Genomic DNA, 19,467 nt, shown 5'->3' with positions numbered 1-19,467 from the left:
GATTGGAATGTTTGATTACTAAATGATATTTGAGAGAAGGTTGATACAGAATATAAGCATTTTCTATGTGTTTTCTGTGAAGAGAAGCAGAGATTTGAAGTAATAGGATATAAGATCAAGGAAGGGAGAATATTAATTTTTTTTAAAAGTGTAGTTCTATGGAGGAAGAGAAATATATATTTAAATGACAAATAAGGCTCAGCAAACACTAATTGAACAAAAGGATTTTATACATAATCCCATTTATTACCTTCCCCTACAATCTCACATAAAAGCAGGGCATTGCTATTCCTCTTCTATAAAGGGGGAAACCGGGGCTTGGAGATAAGGGATTTGTGCAAGGTCATGCAACTAGGAGAAGTAAAAGTCACTTGATCCAAGAACTTCAGGTTTTAAAATTTTTTCTGTATTGCATGGAAAGAAATTAGTTTTTAATTTGGATATGCTGAGTGTGTGTTACTTATTAGGCATTCAGATAGGAGAAATACAGCCTAGTTATTTAGGACACTGGAATTGGAGAAAGCTAGAACTCAAACTCAGCTGCCTAACTTTTAACTATGATACCTTAGACATATTAAATTTTTGGAAATTGATTTTTTAGATTGAAAAGAGACCAAGTTTTTTCAGAACTTACTTTGTTCAGTTATATGGGAGATGTTTTAAATATTATCTCAATGCTTACAAAAACCACATTACCTGGATTCCATAAGAGAAAAGAGATTGCATAAAAACAGGGCAACTCCAGTGTTTAATGATTTGAAAAAAGAAAAATGAACTAGAGGGAAAGATAAAAATTGTTAAGAATAAAGGGCATTTGTTATGGAAGCCAGATATCAGTCTTGCTAAAGATGAGAGTTCTCCTCATTTCATCAAATGAAGAAGCTGGGAGATGAGTGGAGGGAGAGTCACATGAATATGGAGTTTAACATGAATTTAGATGGAGAACCAAAAGACACAGCTCCTTATTTTCTCAGGAAGCTGGAGGCAGGGCTGTACTTAGAGATTTGTGGATGTGGAAAGGACCCGAAAAATATATTCCATGAACACAGAAAACACTACCTTTCTCCATTCCTTTATGTACATGTCTTGTGATATCAATTCTAATGATGTTTCATGTTCTATCTACTCAATGAAATTCAAAGTTTCTTGAGGAGAGAAAATATGGATTATGCCTATCCAAGTCTATGAGGATTACTAACTAATTTTGTTTAAGGTATTGCAATGGGAACAAGAGTGAATTCTCCTAAGAAGGTATATATATAAAGGTGAAGGGGCCCTGTAAAAACGGACAAGGAAAATTTCTACAAACCATGACTGCCTCCAATATTACCACAACCCATCCAGCTTTCTTCTTGCTGGTAGGAATTCCAGGTTTGGAGCACCTGCATGTCTGGATCTCCATTCCATTCTGCTTTGCCTATACTCTGGCCCTGCTAGGCAACTGCACCCTCCTCTTCGTTATTCAGGCTGATGCAGCCCTCCACGAGCCCATGTACTTCTTTCTGGCCATGTTGGCAGCCATTGATCTGGTCCTCTCTTCTACAACACTTCCCAAAATGTTAGCTATTTTTTGGTTCAGAGATCGGGAGATCAGCTTCTATGGCTGTCTGGTCCAGATGTTCTTTCTCCATTCCTTCTCTATCATGGAGTCAGCAGTGCTGCTGGCTATGGCCTTTGACCGCTATGTGGCCATCTGTAAGCCACTGCACTATACTACGGTGCTGACTGGGCCCCTTATCACCAAGATTGGCATGGCTGCTGTGGCTCGGGCTGTGACACTAATGACTCCACTTCCCTTTCTGCTCAAACGCTTCCACTACTGCCGAGGCCCCATGATTGCCCACTGCTACTGTGAGCACATGGCTGTGGTAAGGCTGGCCTGTGGGGATACTCGCTTCAACAATATCTATGGCATTGCTGTGGCCATGTTTATAGTGGTGTTGGACCTGCTGTTTGTTGTCTTGTCTTATATCTTTATCCTTCGGGCAGTACTACAGCTTGCCTCTCAGGAAGCCCGCTACAAAGCCTTTGGGACATGTGTATCTCACGTAGGTGCCATCTTGTCCACCTACACACCTGTGGTCATCTCCTCAGTCATGCACCGTGTGGCTCGCCGGGCTGCCCCTCATGTCCACATACTCCTTGCTATTTTCTATCTTCTTTTTCCACCCATGATCAACCCCATCATCTACGGTGTCAAGACCAAGCAGATTCGTGATCATGTGCTCAGTCTATTCCGGAGAAAGAATGTGTAGATGCATACTGTCTTCTTTACCTACCAGTTTAGTATTGAGTGGATGTTGGATTGAGGTGGAGAATAAACATCTTAAGTAGGAAAATTGTAATCTCCATGTTTGGCAATTCTCTAGTATGATAAAGAAAATAAGGTTTTATTCCTCACAGATCCAGTCAGATCAAACTTTGACCTGTCTGATAGCAGAGATTTGACCTTCCTTTTCTCATAGACTTATCACATGATTAAGGAAAACAAAGCAGCTTCCAAAATGCTTTTGTCCTCTAGGTGAAAGACAACAGGAATATTGGCTGAGATTGGCACAAGAAGTTGAGGTTTTGGTGAACTCTTCATCTAGACTATGAATGAGGAATTGAACCACAGATTTTGTGACCCAAAGGCCAACACCACTTCTAGTACTAAAACTACTTCCATATCTTTTCTAAATGACATCCAGTCCTCTGCCACTCTGTTAGCCTACTGCCACCCAATGTTACTGGCTCTACATTTGGATAGATCCACTTAAAAAAAAAGATATTTCTATTTATCTGAGAGAGAGAGAGAGAGAGAGAGGGAGAGAGAGAGAAAGCAGGGGGAGACGAGGGGCAGAGGGAGAGGGAGTCCCAAGCAGGCTCAGCACAGAGCTCAGTGCTGGGCTCTATCCCACAATCCCAAGACCCTGAGACCATGACCTGAGTTGAAACTGAGTCGGATGCTTAACTGACTGTGCCACCCAGGAGCCCCTGAATAGCTACACTTCTAAGCAGACTTATTTCTTCCATTAAGTCAGTAGGAGTCAGAAAAGAAGTCCAAGGGACTAACAGCCAATTCCTTTGTTGAACCTTAGCAAAGGAGTCTTCTGACATCTCTTTATGTAAATTTATATCACCTAATTTTCATGTGCATATGTATTTTTTCTCAAAAAAAAAAAAACCCTTAGTAATATTTATTGAATGAAGAGCTGAATACCATCTTTGAGCTACGTATAATGGAAACAAAGATTAATACCCTTTCCTCTTGAAGTTGAGACTTCTGAAGCTAAAGAAGTTAAAATATATAGTTGTAGTAGATTGTATTATTGTTCACAGATATTTACTCTCTCATCCCTCTATCATGGAAGGGGAATTTTCTCACTCTTGGAATGTTAAATCTTGCTATGTGACTTTCTTCAGCCAATAGACATTGAGTGATCTTAAAATATTCCACAATAATCACAAACTTCAAAATGTGTTCTGGTAGCTTGGCATAGTCTGTCTTGCTTTTTGCCTGTGTTAAAAGAACGAGCATGTCCCAGGACAGAGTTTTTCCTTCAGCCTAGACCAAGATCCTCTGACTATTCCCTGAGCCTACCCAAACTCTTGCTTGGTTTTCCTCAGTAGAGATGGGGCACTGTGCATGGTAGATTAGATTACTATTCAAAAAACATTCACTCTCCCAGAGTGTAAAACCTCACTGACTACGGGGTTGGCCATCTGCACCACTTTGGTCACTGGGGCATTAGCAGATGTGATGCAAGCAGAGACTTGAAATTTGCTTGTGCAATGGGGCTTGTCATCTTCTGACTCTGCTGCACCATAAGGATATACGCTGGTTAGCCCATTTGTCCAATGAGGAAGAAGAAAAAGTGAAGCAGAACTGCCTGATCAACTTGCAGCTTGAAGCAGAGCTTTACAACGAAACCCAACTTGGATCAGCAGATTCCCCAGCTGACTTGTGGATGGATAAGCAAATCCAGTTGATACCAGCAGAGTCATCTCAGCCAATCTCCAGATGTATGAGAGATACATTTTTGTTATATGCCACAGATTTTGTCGGTATTTTTTCCCACAGTACATTCTGGAAACTATTTATCTGTCATTGTTTTTTAGTAAACTGAATATAGTAAATGGATTAAATAAGAATTTCCAGGCTGCAAGATCTAATTTTCCTTATGTTTGGTGCAGAATTGACCTTGCCCTTCAAGTGATACTCCTACCCTCCAAAGAGAGTGATTTTGTCCAACATATAAGTCTAGGAGTATATGAAATCAATTACTATGTATTAAACAATGGTCTGCACGACTAGCTTTATTCACAATAGTCAAAGGTGAGTTATTTCTTATCACGTATTAATAATATGTGCTTAGATGGAGCATAGCAGTATAAGAACACATGCATGCCATTTTTAGAGTTGAAATTTTACAGTTACATAAATGATACAAGAAGATATGGAAAATACGTACTAATTCAAACTTAATCATAACACTTCCAACAATTCTTGCACCCTAGTTCTGGGTTTTCTGGAGTCTGAGTAATTGTCAGTAAGTTGCCCCAACAATGCCTCTGCAATGGATCCTTGACCGATCCAGACATCAGTTTTAACTAGGGTAGCCCCAAACCCATTGATAGCTTAGAATGGCCAATTGACAGAGTTAGAATGTAGATGAACATAAAAAAGAAGACAAGCTTCACCCAAAATTTTAACAAACAATACTAGAAATAAGCACAATTCCTTGAGTATAATTTCAAGTAGTGTTTTGTTCAGGATGCTTATCCCTATTGTGTCTGTTATATCCTTTATTGTATTTTTTAATCTCTGATATTGTACATTTCATCTGATATTATAATTTTCATAGGTAAGTGTATATACTTTATCTCAGATATTGTAATTTTCTTCTTTGAAAGTTTGATTTAGGCATTTTTTATATCTTTGATGCCTCTAAACATGTTCAATCTTTCCTCTAGCCTCTTAAACAATTATAAATGTATTCTGTATATTCAATATCCTTATACACTAATTTTAACATCTGTACCTTTTTTTAAAGGTGTTTTGATTTTTCTTATGTGTATTTCCTGATGATTTTTGATTGAATGCCAGATATGTTGAATTTTACTTTTGGGTACTGGATACTTCTGTATTATATATATATTCTTGCGCTTTATTCTGGGTCATGGTTAAGTTGTTGGAAACCATTTCATCCTTTAGGTTTTGCTTTTAGGCTTTGTTATTCAGGACCAGAGCAGCTTTTAGTTTAGGCTTAATTTGTTACCACTACTGAGTAAAAACATTTTTGAAAAAACAAACAAAAACAAACAAACAAACAAACAAAGAAACTGATGACCCATGAGGATTTCCACTCTGGCTTGTGGGAACAGGAACTTTTCCCAGCCCGGTGTGAGAACTGGAGATTTTTCCCTCTAATGTTCTGGGGTGGTCTTTCCCTAAGTTTCAGGTAATTTCCTCCCAAGTAAGCACTGAATGGTACTCAGATGAGGACTGCAGATCTCCAGTGCATTTTCTCTCTTCTCTGGTATTCCAACCTATGAACTCTAACTCCCTTGTACATTTACGTTTGATATATTATTTGTGGTGCCACATATGTGAAATTAGAAGTCAGATTCTTTAAGAGTATGCGATCACCTAAATAGATAGAACAAATCAAAGAATATAGCCAGATCCTGTCTTTTTTTTTTTTTTTTAAAGATTTACTTATTTATTTTGAGAGTAAGAGTGAGCAGGGCAGGGAGGGGCAGAAGGAGAACGAGAGAGAGAGTCTTAACCAGGCTGCATGCTCAGCATGCAGCCAAACACAGGGCTCAGTCTCATGACCCTGAGATCATGACCTGAGCCAAAACCAGCAGTTGGTTGCTCAACAAACTGAGCTGCCCAGGTGAGCCTGGATCCTGGCATTTCTACCTCCATTGAATAGGACAAAGTAAAAAATGATATGAAGCGGTCCTCAGAACATTAAGAAATACAAATGTCCATGCTACCCAGAGCAATCTACACTTTCAATGCTATCCCGATCAAAATACCGAGGACATTTTTCAAAGAACTGGAACAAATACTCCTTAAATTTGTATGGAAACAGAAAAGGCCCCGAATCTCCAAGGAACTGTTGAAAAGGAAAAACAAAGCTGGGGGCATCACAATGCCGGATTTCGAGCTGTACTACAAAGCTGTGATCACAAAGACAGCATGGTACTGGCACAAAAACAGACACACAGACCAATGGAACAGAATAGAGAACCCAGAAATGGACCCTCGGCTCTTTGGGCAACTAATATTTGATAAAGCAGGAAAAAACATCCGGTGGGAAAAAGACAGTCTCTTCAATAAACGGTGCTGGGAAAATTGGACAGCTACATGCGAAAGAATGAAACTTGACCACTATCTCACACCATACACAAAAATAAACTCCAAATGGATGAAAGACCTCGATGTGAGACAGGAATCCCTCAAAATTCTAGAGGAGAACATAGGCAGCAACCTCTACGACATTGGCCAAAGCAATCTTTTTCATGATACATCCCCAAAGGCAAGAGAAACAAAAGATAAAATGAATTTATGGGACTTCATCAAGATTAAAAGTTTCTGCACAGCCAAGGAAACAGTCAGAAAAACTAAGAGGCAGCCCACGGAATGGGAGAATATATTTGCAAATGACACTACAGATAAAGGACTGGTATCCAAGACCTACAAAGAACTTCTCAAACTCAATACACGAGAAACAAATAAACAAATCAAAAAATGGGCAGAAGATATGAACAGACACTTTTCCAATGAAGACATACAAATGGCTAACAGACACATGAAAAAAGGTTCAAAATCATTAGCCATCAAGGAAATTCAAATCAAAACCACACTGAGATACCACCTTACGCCAGTTAGAATGGCAAAAATAGACAAGGCAAGAAACAACAATTGTTGGAGAGGATGTGGAGAAAGGGGATCCCTCCTACATTGTTGGTGGGAATGCAAGTTGGCACAGCCACTCTGGAAAACAGTGTGGAGGTCCCTTAAAAAGTTAAAAATTGAGCTACCCTATGATCCAGCCATTGCACTACTGGGTGTTTACCCCAAAGATACAGACGTAGTGAAGAGAAGGGCCATATGCACCCCAATGTTCATAGCAGCAATGTCCACAATAGCTAAATCGTGGAAGGAGCCGAGATGCCCTTCAACAGATGACTGGATTAAGAAGTTGTGGTCCATATATACAATGGAATATTACTCAGCTATCAGAAAGAACGAGTTCTCAACATTTGCTACAACATGGACGGCACTGGAGGAGATAATGCTAAGTGAAATAAGTCAAGCAGAGAAAGACAACTATCATATGATTTCTCTCATCTATGGAACATAAGAACTAGAATGATCAGTAGGGGAAGAAAGGGATAAAGAAAGGGGGGGTAATCAGAAGGGGGAATGAAACATGAGAGACTATGGACTATGAGAAACAAACTGAGGGCCTCAGAGGGGTGGGGGAATGGGATAGGCCGGTGATGGGTAGTAAGGAGGTCACGTATTGCATGGTGCACTGGGTGTTATACACAACTAATGAATCATCGAGCCTTACATTGGAAACCGGGGATGTACTGTATGGTGACTAACATAATATAATAAAAAATCATTATAAAAAAAAAAAGAAATACAAAGTTGGATAAAAGAGTGGAGAAGTCATGAAGTGATAGAATGTCCATAAACTATAGAAGATGTTAAAGTTGTACATATATCATCTTGTAGATTCCAAAATCCCTAATTGTCTAAAAAGGATGGTCTGCAAAATAGGAGCACAAAATGGCCTACTCAGGTAGAGAAAAATCTTAGAATTTTCATTTGTTGCTATTTCCTTCAGCCTTTTATTATCTATATATTGTAAGTTTTATAATATAAAATATAATGGTATGTGATAGTTAAGTTCATGTTTTATAGGTAATGTACACATATAAATATAATAATCAGTGTGTCTAATATTTGCATATGTGTAAGTATATATGCACACACGTAAATGATCAAATTTATAGTTTACTGACTTTGATTTTCTAGATCTACTCCAACCATTTGTACCTCTTTCTTGGGGAAGCATGTTCTGGTTTCTACTCTAATACTGGCATTAAATCCCTCCCTCTTCCCAGAAATGGCACTTGGTCTATGTTTCAAGTAGTTTTGACACCAAGTAGAGTTGAATTCTAAAATATTTCTATCACCACTCTTTGAAGAGATCCTTGCCCGCCTGTGTTTGGGAAGTGAGTGAGAGACAGAGAGACCAACCTTACTAGGCCAGACTGAAGAATGGTCCTTGATGCTTCAGTCTGGTCCTAGTTGCTACCCTCACTGTAGTGTCACCTCCACAAATGACATGACTCAGGTCCAGGGATCTGAGGAGCTCTCCCTTGGGTCGGATTCCAGTTTGCAAGATGTCTAGTCACTTTTGGTAGATGAATTCCTGTAATGCTGAGATCTCCCTCTGAGAATGTGGTTGGTTGGTCCTGGCTTTGTGTCCCTCCTTAGTTCTGAAGCTTTTTTGTGACACTGGAACTGTAAAAGCACTTTTTTCAAGACAAATGCAATAATTGACAGAGAAAGGAGGATGATGTAAAGTTTGACTGTTAAAGGAGATCTTATCCTTATTTTAAACAGATGGGTATCAAAGTTTTTTTTATAACACTGAACACATTTAAAAGTTTGATATATCAGTTTTATTTTAAAATGCCAATATACAATGGAATATTACTCAACTATCAGAAAGAAGGATCACCCAACATTTGCAGCAACAGGGACGGGGCTGGAGGAGATTATGCTAAGTGAAATAAGTCAAGCAGAGAAAGACAATTATCATATGGTTTCACTCATTTATGGAACATAAGAAATATCAGCGAGATCGGTAGGAGAAGGAAGGGAAGAATGAAGGGGGGGGTAAATAGAAGGGGGAATGAACCACGAGAGATTGTGGACTCTGGGAAACAAACAGGGCTTCAGAGGGGAGGGGGGTGGGGGATTGGGATAGGCCAGTGATGGGTATTAAGGAGGGCATGTATTGCATGGAGTACTGGGTGTTATATGCAAACAATGAATCACGCAACCGTACATCAAAACCTAATGATGTACTGTGTGGTGACTAACATATTAAAAAATAAATAAAATGCCAATTTTTAATGTAATCCAGGAATTATATATTTGAAGTAGATGACAAAAATTCTAGATATTAACTTGATTTTGAAAAATTATGTATCTCTTTATGCCGTTAAGGAGTTCACTTACAAGAAGTTGGAGAATCTCTTCTCTAAAGCACATATGCAGACCTGAAGCGTTTGACTTGAAACTTCCAGAATGGGCAGGATTTGAATGGACCTGTTTTCATTCTAGAAATGCAAATCAAATACCTTAGCTTCCACTTCAGGAGTGTATTGTGATTTTACCAGCCTCAACCCCTAATGATGTTAAGCACTAGCTGAGGAACTAATATGTGGATGGCAATGTCAGCTCATAGATAAATGTGAAAATAGTTGATCCTGAATAATGATTGCTAAGTCCATTGTTAGTACTTGGCTTGGGCTATAACAGACAGCTGGCTGTGACCTTAAGGTTTTTTCCTAAAGACTTAAGACAGTAACATCTTAATTGTATCAAGTTATAAAATACCTAGATGATATGTAATTTGATCATCTCATCCATCTGAACTTAAAAGAATTCATGCATTCATAAATTCATTCATTTATCCATCTACCCAAACATTTGTTGATGCCTTAAATATATTATGGGTGGCATTTTTGTACTCTTGAATTACAGGATCAGAACAATAGGGCAGTGTGATAGACTTACATCAAAGAAACTTAAATGCTAGGAGCTAGAACCACGGTCTCTTCAGCACCCAATTTGTAACAGCCCATTCTGCCCTAATTCTGTCCTCTCATCTGCTTAAAGCTTGTTTAAAAAAAAATTTTTTTTTTATTATGTTCAGTTAGCCAGCATATAGTACACCATTGGTTTTTACAGCTTGGTGTTTTGATGACTGTTCAAAGTTTCGCCCAAGAATTCGTTTGGAGTCGAAGTACAGTCTATTTGATGACTGACACCTTGCTTCTTCCAGTCTTCTGACTTTGGTTGGCCTTCCTTTAAGCTTCTGCCATTATCAGCAATATCATCACAGGAAAGGAGTGTGTAGTTATATGAATGGAAGAAAGATGTTTGGATCCTGAATCATGAGAAATGGAAGTTTCTATCCTCATTCAGTCACAGGAAATTGAGTCTGCTGCAAGATCCTTAATGGAATATTGCTCCCAAATCTGGTGCTCACAGGCATGTAAAAGGTTCCATTCCTGTCCTCCCTTGGTAAACAGACTGTTTTTTCAATTTAGGACCTACTAAAAGAGCTTAGGGGTCATTTGCTAAAATCTTATTTTATAGATGCCAACAAAATTCCCAAATTAGTAGGTAAAAATCTCATTCAAGGTAATAAAGCCATTGGTGTTCTACTATATATGTTTTTTAAAATAGTCATAAAATGGTATAGCTTGATTTTATAGAACATTATTTTCACACAAAGTTAACTCAGAAGCTTACAAGTTTAGGGAGGCTTGGGAAGATTCAGATTGGGGAAGCCTGCCAGATGAGAAGATATTTCTCTTATGTAAGACTATATCGTTAACCCAGAAAGGGCCTTTAAAGATAATGAGGCACTCAACAGAGGGTGTGCCTGAATAAGAAACTATGGAAGAATTACCTGTACCAGTAGATTCTTGGTTGGGGCCTAGAAGCCTTAAAACAAGCTAATGTTCATAAATTTGTCATTTAACTCTAGGAAGAACTTCTGAGGAGAGTTAAGACAGGAACAGGAATAGTATCTTTTCTGTTGATCCATGATTCAAAATAGAATTATTTGAAGCTGAACTGTCTGGAAACAGATGACAGTAAGTGAACGTGATCTACTTTGAGGCACTTGCCTTAACCTACAGCAGCCAGCTGGACCTCTGATTAAACAAAATCACTCCATCGGATGATTCTTCTTTCTTGGTTATTTATTCATCTCAGCAGAAGATGGCCCAGCAGAGGGAGTGGTAGTACAGTGATAGCATGCTGGTGAAAGCAGATCTCAGACCCACTGGTGGAACCAAGTTTTAAACCCAGGTCAGTGAGCCTTCATGAAATTAAATGACTTATCCAAAGCCAGTTGCCTCACTTTCAAAATAGTGTAGTATCTATATCGGAGGGCTTGAGGATTTAATTAGTTAACCTACATAAAGTAACCTATATACTCAGATTCGTATCTGCCACACAAAAAAAGATGTTTAACAAATGATAGTTGTGTGACACTAAATCCTATTTTAAGTGGCATGCTACTGCTTCCTTCTAGTTGTAGCCTTGTAATCTCTCAAGTATAGGAAATATCTTAAAGCCATAGATCCTTTCCCCAGAGCCCTGTGGTGCAATAACTCATGTCCCAAGTCTGTTTAACTTTTATCTTAGCTTGTAACTTTTTATACTAGTCCCCGAGTAAAACATTTGTCTATTAGTGAGCATCCTAACCCTACAAATAAATTCTTATTGCCAACAGGAATGGTCAAAAAGACAAAATAAATTGTTGGAGAGTTTCTACCTGTACTTAAAAAGGTACATAGAGTAGTGCTGACTATGGATTTTCCTTCCTGCCTTAGACTGGATGAAGGTGGATAAACAGAGAAACCTGATGTATCAGTTATGGTTTGATCAGGGAGGCAGAACAACAATGAATGATATGGAATAAGGGATTGATTATAAGGATTAGAGCTTTAGCAATTAGGGGAGCTGGCAAACTATAATGGAAGACTATGTGTCTGAAATGGCCCTATACACTCAGGAAGAAAACCTGGATGTGGATTATAAGAGTAGACAGTAAAGATAAACATCTCCCAAGCTGCCTTTCACCACGGAGCTGAACACATACTTGGCCCAGGATCTGTAGAAATGGAAGGTGATGTGGCAGGAGATGAAGGAATTTTGAGCTTAGCTGCTATTCCATGCCCACAAGCTGAGCCCACAGATCAGGGACAAAAAGGAGGAGTTACAGCAACACCTAGCACTCTACACACCTTTAGAAAATAATGGTTGCTGTTTCACTTCTGCGTTCCAATCTCACAGACATGGGCCCTCCAGCCAGCCTTAACCAGGAACCTCACAGGGAAAGGAGTTCTGGGAAACAGTTCCAGCTTGGCCAGGAAGACACAGTACAATGCCCTAACATTAGATACGTCTGAGAAATCTTGGACTAATCAAATTGAGAACAACATTAGCTCCTGAGTGAAAACCTACCTGCCTATTTAACTATATTATACATTTGTTTATCTAATTTGCTTGTAGCACACAGTGAGATGCTTATATCCCTTGAATGATTAGGTCTCAACTCAATTGTTTTCATATCCATCCAACTTTAACAAATCAGGACTGGACCAGAAAATATTCCTTGAAAAGGAGTCCATGTCAAGATTCTTACCCAATTGAGAGCAACATAATAAATTTTATACATGGCTGGTGTTGGTTCCATTTGAATCCAGTGAGCAAGTGAGTTGGTTTCCCTCATTGTTGATGATAAAAGTTAACAACCATATTGTCCCCCCAAGGAGGAGATCTGTGCTGGTCAGGCAAGATTTCCAGAAGTATAGACCATTAGCTCTTAGGCTTTTATTCTAGAGATTTTGCAGAGTCACTTCTCAAGCTCAATTCTAGAATTCTCAATTCTAGAATCCAGTCTTAGAAGAATATCAGGAGAGCCAGGGCTTTCTACTATGCCTTTTTGGCAGGACACAAGATTCTTGGCTTTTAAGTTCAAAAGGCTTGATCCAGAAAGATGGAAGATTTATAAGGGTATCTGATCTGGCAGAACTGGTTTTTCTTTCTGGATTTAGATTAGGTTAGGCACAAAGACCCTGTGTGCCCGGCAGGAGGAAGGATATTGATTGGAACTATGCCTCCTACTCCATTAGCTGAGACTCCCAAGGCTCAGAATGGTGTGGAAGTGGATCCTAACCACTCTCGAGGCAAGTGAGACAAAGAGGTTGGCTGAAAGAAAGTAAGAGTGATCACTCTGGCTAGTTTGCACACAGCCCTGCTACTGGGGTGAAGGGATGAGAATTAGAAGGATACAGAGGAGACAATCCCTGCCAGAGTCCTGTGGGGATATGATTACAATCTCAGTGGGTCAACAGTAATAGTGAAGCTAGTAGGAGATGGTCATCCCCACAGTCACAATGTGAAGAAGCATAATAAATACAGCACAGGATGTATTTGGGGTCAGAGGACAGGTGAGGAATAAGGAAGGAGATGGCCCTCTCCTATGTGATTGCCGTGGTGGCAAACTTATAGGAACATACCCATTCCCTAGTGCAATTTTATTTTATTTTTTAAAAAAATATATGTTTAATAATTTTAATATTTTATTAATTACATATCATGTAAATTATGTAATTATTTATTCTATAATTATATAATTAATAACTGTTAACTGATTATTAATATTTACCTATACAATGGAGAATTTTATAAGGATTTTAGAAAGCCAAAATACATGAAGCTTTTTTATTTATTTATTTATTATTTATTTATTTATTTATTTATTTAAGATTTTATTTATTTATTTGACAGAGATAGAGACAGCCAGCGAGAGAGGGAACACAGGCAGGGGCAGAGGGAGAGGAAGAAGCGGGCTCCCAGCGGAGGAGCCTGATGTGGGGCTCGATCCCAGGACTCTGGGATCACGCCCTGAGCTGAAGGCAGGCGCTCAATGACGGAGCCACCCAGGTGTCCCCCCCCCCTTTTTTTTAAATAAAAAACCAGGGATGTACTGTATGGTGACTAACATAATAAAAAAATATTATTATAAAAAAAAAGAAAACAATGTAAAAAATAAAAAATAAATAAAAAAAAAAAGCTTCCCTAGTGCAATTTTAAACTTAACACAAGGAAGAAGGTGACAGAAAAACTTCCAGGGGACTTTTAAAACCTGTATCAGACTAAACTACAAATTGGAATTGACTAAGTTCTATAGCTCAATATGATTTTAATTTTTACTCTAAGCTCCATTGTGGATGATGCAGGGGAAAATCTGAAGTGACATTTTTGTACAACTGAGCCTGTGACTATGGATTTTTTTTTACTTGTTATACAGGAGATGTTTAGAGGTATTTGGTCTTTTACCATCCCAAGACTAAATAAATGAGTGTTACTAGTTGAAAATCCTCAGATGAACATGAATGGGCTCCCCCAGCTAAGGAGACCAGAGGAAAGCTGGCTCTGTTGATACGACTTTCTGCAGAGAAGCAAAGAACAGAGTTTTCTAGAGTTGACGTTGGTACATTCATCAGTGAGAAACAATTGCAGATATTCTATAGCTTTCCAGGAACTTGTTTCAGTTATTTCTTTCCTGGGCCTTTCAGCGCACAATAAAATACTATTATTATTAAAAGGCAAGTTTTTTTCATTTATGTGCCAGAAATTATGCAGACACTTTAGATTCATTATCTCATTACATCCTTATAATAAACCCAAGAGAAGCTACTATCACTATTTTCATTTTTAAGAAAAGGAAACTGAGGCTTAGATTGTGAACACATCCAAAGTCTGACAGTTACTGGTTCAGATCCATCTCTGCCCTTTACCTAAATCCAGAGCCCAAGTTCTTAACCACTTGTGTCACATGACAATTTACAAATAATTATAAGGATGCTCCCTCCCTCAACTTTACCCCAATCTTCACTTTCTCCATCAAGACTTACTTGCAGACCCAAGAGGTGCTGACGGTATTTTATTCCCACCTTGAGTGTGGATGAGAGAAAAAGAAGAGATTTGAAGGGGCACATACACCCCAATGTTTATAGCAGCAATGTCCACAATCACCAAAATATGCAAAGAGCCTAGATATCCATCAACAGATGAATGGATAAAGAAAATGGGGGAGATATATATACATGAACTAGAGGGTTTTGTTTATTATGCTAAGTGAAGTAAGTCGGAGAAAGAAATACCATATGATTTCATTCATATGTGGAATTTAAGAAACAAAACAGATGAACATAGGGGAAAAGAAGGAAAAATAAAGAGGAAAACAGAGAGGGAGGCAAACCATAATAGACTCTTAACTACAGGGAACAAACTGGGTTGCTGGAAGGGAAGTGGGTGGGAGGATGGGGTAACTGGGTGATGGGTATTAAGGAGGGGACTTAAAGTAATGAGCACTGGGTGTTGTATGCAACTGATGAATCACAGAACTCTACCTCTGAAACTAATACAGTATATGTTAAATTGAATTTAAACGTTTAAAAAATAGTCATTTGTGTGAGGAGAAATGAGATATTGGCTTTGGAATAAGATGTTCAGTTATTGGACTTGTCATGTCCCCATGCTGCATTCACCAGGGTACATTCCCTTCCATCTTCTTCTGAGCTTAGCCCCTTCATGAAAGTTCATGAAAGAGCCCAGACATGACTATGGTTGACAATACGATTAAATGCCCTACTGTAACTAAACTTATACCCTAAGTCTGATAGTTCTGGGTGTTGTCATGGGTGGCTGTCCCTGGATGGAGTGGGAACACATGTCCACATGGTATTTCTCCTCTTTACTCCCAATCATTCAGTGACATAGGGGGATGAAGATGGAGATGGTTGGTATTTGGTTTTGGTCTGTGGTACACCCAGATGATCATCTAGAAACACCATACTGGGGGTATATCTGAGGTTATTTGGCTAGAAAGTTCTTAGTAGTAACCCTACTAAATGCAATTCAAGCACAGAATAAAAGCCCAGGATAAAAGCCTTGAATCTCCGTATACACTCTCTGCTTTATGTAGTATAAATCATGGACTTTAGGCAATATGCCAAAGAACTATCCCATGAAAAAGGTTCCTTGTCATTCCCTTCAGCGTTAGTGCCACTGATGGATTTGAACATTTTTCTTTATTTTCTCCAAAGTCCAGGGCTATGGTCAGGAGATAATTCTATAAAACTTTTAACTCTGGGGCTTCTATAGTATCCTTTCATCCACTCCTAATAAAAAAAAAACCAAAAATAAAAACATCAGTAGGAGGATTATAATTGGCACCAAAATTTATGTTCATAGAACATAACCTTTCTAAAATAAGTGAACTTGGGTTTGGCACTGGACTCTAGAGTCCTTGATAAGGAGAAGGGGAAATAACATCCCAAAACAGGGAAAAATTAATATGCCCCAACTAACCTTAGTTTCAGGTATAGGATTCTGAGGAAATAAAATATCACAAACTTTTTTCTAAAGTTTAGCTTAAATCCCTAGCTGGTTCCAAATGTGTTTTCCTTTAAACATTCTTTTGGATGATATGAGGCTTGAATACTACTCTGGCTTAACCATTGGCTTCTTTAGATTACACTTTCAAAATATGAAGATTTTTTTTAACCTAAGGTAAGGCACCTTAGATTTTGTAATGGTTTGTAAACTGAAGTTAAATGAGGATTTTAGATTTGAAGCCTAAAATGTTTTAGAACTAAAATGGATATACCATAATTCTGAATCACTGGAATTAGGAGTAGTTGCTTTATTTTTCATGCACTACTACAAAATTTTTGTAGGTTTCTAACCTGAAGTAATCATCTTGTTACAGAACTTCTATGATCAATAAATAAAAAGGGTCAAATCATAACAAAATAAGTATGAACCAAGAATTTTCCAAAAAGATCTGAAGTTATTTCAAGGTTTGTATCTACTACTGCGTCTCCACTTAATCTCATCACTTTTACTCTATTCTCTATCCAACTCCTTTCATGTCAGGAATCACACTCTCACTTTCTTCTCTCTTTGACATTTTATTATTTCAGTGTGGCTACTGTACTTCGTGACCATTTCTGGATCTCCAAAACAAAATCTCCTACTTCCTTCTGTCTCCTCCTCCCTGCTCCCAGTTAATTATTGAGAGGAAATGTGGGATATTTCTTTCCATTTATTTAAATGGGGTAATACCCTGACTTGAGAACTTTAACTCTCGTGGGCAGGAAGGTCCCAGTCCAAGTTCTATTAGATTAAGTTTTCTCACCTTCATTTTGCCATCATCCTCAATGAAAGGTCTTTTCTGGGGCAAGCCAAAAAGATTGGAAAAGCTTGCCAATGTACTTGAGTTTTTCCCAGTCTTTACTAACAATTTGTAAACTGTCTTCAAGAAGATGTTAGAGTATAATTTTATCTTCTACAAATTGTGCAAAACATTCTCAAAGAGAAACTAGAAATCATTTATCAAAAATGTCAAAGAAATAATCCTACTTCTGTGGCCTTGCAATTAATTTTATGTCAAATATGAAAAAGGATACTGTATAAAAATTTACCCTGATTTCCCCATTCAGATATTCTTCTCTCCACTTTGAGAAAATCCACAGTCAAGTAGAATATATTCTAGCATTCTTCTTAGACTTTTATTGCTGCACCTCAGGTAAGACCTATTGCATGGGTGGCTTCCCCAGTCAGAGTCTTTTCCTGTCATCATTATCTGCATGCCCCACAGATGCAGAACGGTCACTTGGGTTGAGTGCCTGCCTTGAGAATGTGGAGAAGCCTCTCTCGAATCTGTTTGGTGCGGACAGCATAGACAACTGGGTTGAGGATGGGTGGGATGAGGAGGTAAAAGTTGGCCAAAAGGATATGGATATGGGGAGGCACATGATGGCCAAAGCGGTGAGTGAGAGAAGAAACAGCAATGGGGATATAGAAGACAAGAATAGCACAAATGTGAGAACTACATGTCCCTAGGGTTTTAAGCCTAGCCTCAGGGGTAGCCAACCCCATTACAGCCCTGAAAATCATCACATAGGAGGCAGTGATAGCTAATGAATCCAGGATCAATACCAGGAAGCCAATTCCCATTCCATATAAGTTGTTGACTGTTGTGTCACCACATGCCAAAGTAACTATGGCCATGTGTTCACAATAGGAATGGGCAATGATTTGGGTCCGGTAAAGAGGCAGCCTCAGGCGAATCATCAGGGGCAGGGGTCCAATGTAGAGTACTCCACGGAGGAGGGCAGCCAGGCCCAAACGACACACTGCTGCATGAGTGAGCACCAAGGTGTGGCGTAATGGGTCACAAATGGCCACATAGCGGTCAAAAGCCATGGCAAGGAAGATTCCTGACTCAACAGTGGCAAAGCAGTGGATGAAGAACATCTGGGTCAAGCAGGCATCCAGGTCAATGTTGTGGGCACCAAACCAGAAGATGGCTAGCAGTTTGGGCATGGTAGAGGTTGACAGGACCAAGTCAATGACAGCCAACATACATAGGAAGAAGTACATGGGTTGGTGTAGGCTGCGTTCCACTTTTATCACTGCTAGGATGGTCACATTCCCCACTACAGCCACCAGGTACATCGAGCTGAAGGGAATGGAGAGCCAGATGTGCAGGGATTGCAGACCTGGAATGCCAGTAAGCCAGAAAGAACTAGGCACCAAGCAGGCATTAGTAGACACAAACATGTTTCAGGCAGTGGAGTATCCAGGAGATAGGAGCACTTAGATTGTTACTCTTATGAGAGATCTTGTCTCTGATAACTGTAGACTACTAGATTCTTATTTTCATCCCATGCAATTGGTGGAACCTATAAATAAAGAATTCTGAATGTCTACTTGATATATTACAGATTTTATTAAAGAAACTGTGGGGTGCCTAGGTGGCTCAGTCGGTTAAATGTCTGCCTTTGGCTCAGGTCATGATCCCAGGACTGAGCTGAAGGCAGATGCTTAACTGGCTGAGCCACCCAGGCACCCCAAGAGCACAGAATTTAATTCAGGTCCTGCCCTGTCTTAGCATTGCCAACCTGTTGTTTCCCATCAGATTCTCAGCAATAGTCAGTCTCAGGCTCCACATCCTCACCCTGGTGGCTTTCTTCACACAGCCATGTTTTTGCTGAGAGGTTTCACCACCTTTTTGGTCTTTACCCAGGCAAATTTCCCTCATTCTTCAAAGCCCATCCCAGATTTTACCCCTCTACAAAGCCTTCTTTGGGATCTGTAGTCTATACCAGAGTGGGTGAGTAGTTACTAAATTCCCAGTGGTCTCAAACAAGCCCATACACATTTCAAATATTCTTATAATTGCTATTTATATTTTAGACATTTCCATGGCAAATAAACATAAAAAATGGCCCTATGTAACCTCAGGGATTCCTAATTCTAGCCCCTAACATAAGTTTTTACAAGTTTGCTTACTTCTTGGTCAGCCATTGATTAGATGCTGAAAAGAAAAATGAGTTTTGTGAACTTTAAAATGTTCTACAAGTGTTCTTGTCACATTAACTCACAGAATTGCTGAAGTTGGTGAGTTAAGTACTTTAATATGCCAGTAAGTGGTCACATGTGAAGTCATCTCCTCAGAGCTCAAATGTGAGCTTCTGTGGATTTACTGGACAGACAGGAAAGGGAAAGACGTCCTGGAGGCCACACCACAGAGGCAGCTCACGGCACAAGATTTGCCACCTAACAAACCA

General features: G+C 39.1%; 2 protein-coding genes across 2 annotated transcripts; one reads left to right on the top strand and one right to left on the bottom strand.

Moving 5' to 3' along the window:
• The first annotated feature begins 1,310 nt into the window (after nt 1-1,310).
• On the top strand, nt 1,311-2,255 carry LOC103677993 (olfactory receptor 52K1). The gene has a single exon (XM_008707255.2). It carries the CDS (start codon nt 1,311-1,313, stop codon nt 2,253-2,255), a length of 945 nt encoding a protein of 314 aa, XP_008705477.2.
• Nucleotides 2,256-17,503: 15,248 nt separating this feature from the next.
• LOC103678092 (olfactory receptor 52M1-like) lies at nt 17,504-19,198 on the bottom strand. The gene has a single exon (XM_008707397.2). It carries the CDS (start codon nt 18,455-18,457, stop codon nt 17,504-17,506), a length of 954 nt encoding a protein of 317 aa, XP_008705619.2. The 5' UTR covers nt 18,458-19,198.
• Between the last annotated feature and the right edge of the window lie 269 nt (nt 19,199-19,467).

This window comes from Ursus maritimus, unplaced genomic scaffold (genome assembly GCF_017311325.1).
Source record: "Ursus maritimus isolate PB19 unplaced genomic scaffold, ASM1731132v1 scaffold_16, whole genome shotgun sequence".
Classification (NCBI taxonomy): Eukaryota; Metazoa; Chordata; class Mammalia; order Carnivora; family Ursidae; genus Ursus; species Ursus maritimus.
The sequence above is the reverse complement of the archived record's forward strand: the minus strand, read 5'-3'. Positions and strand labels throughout refer to the sequence as shown.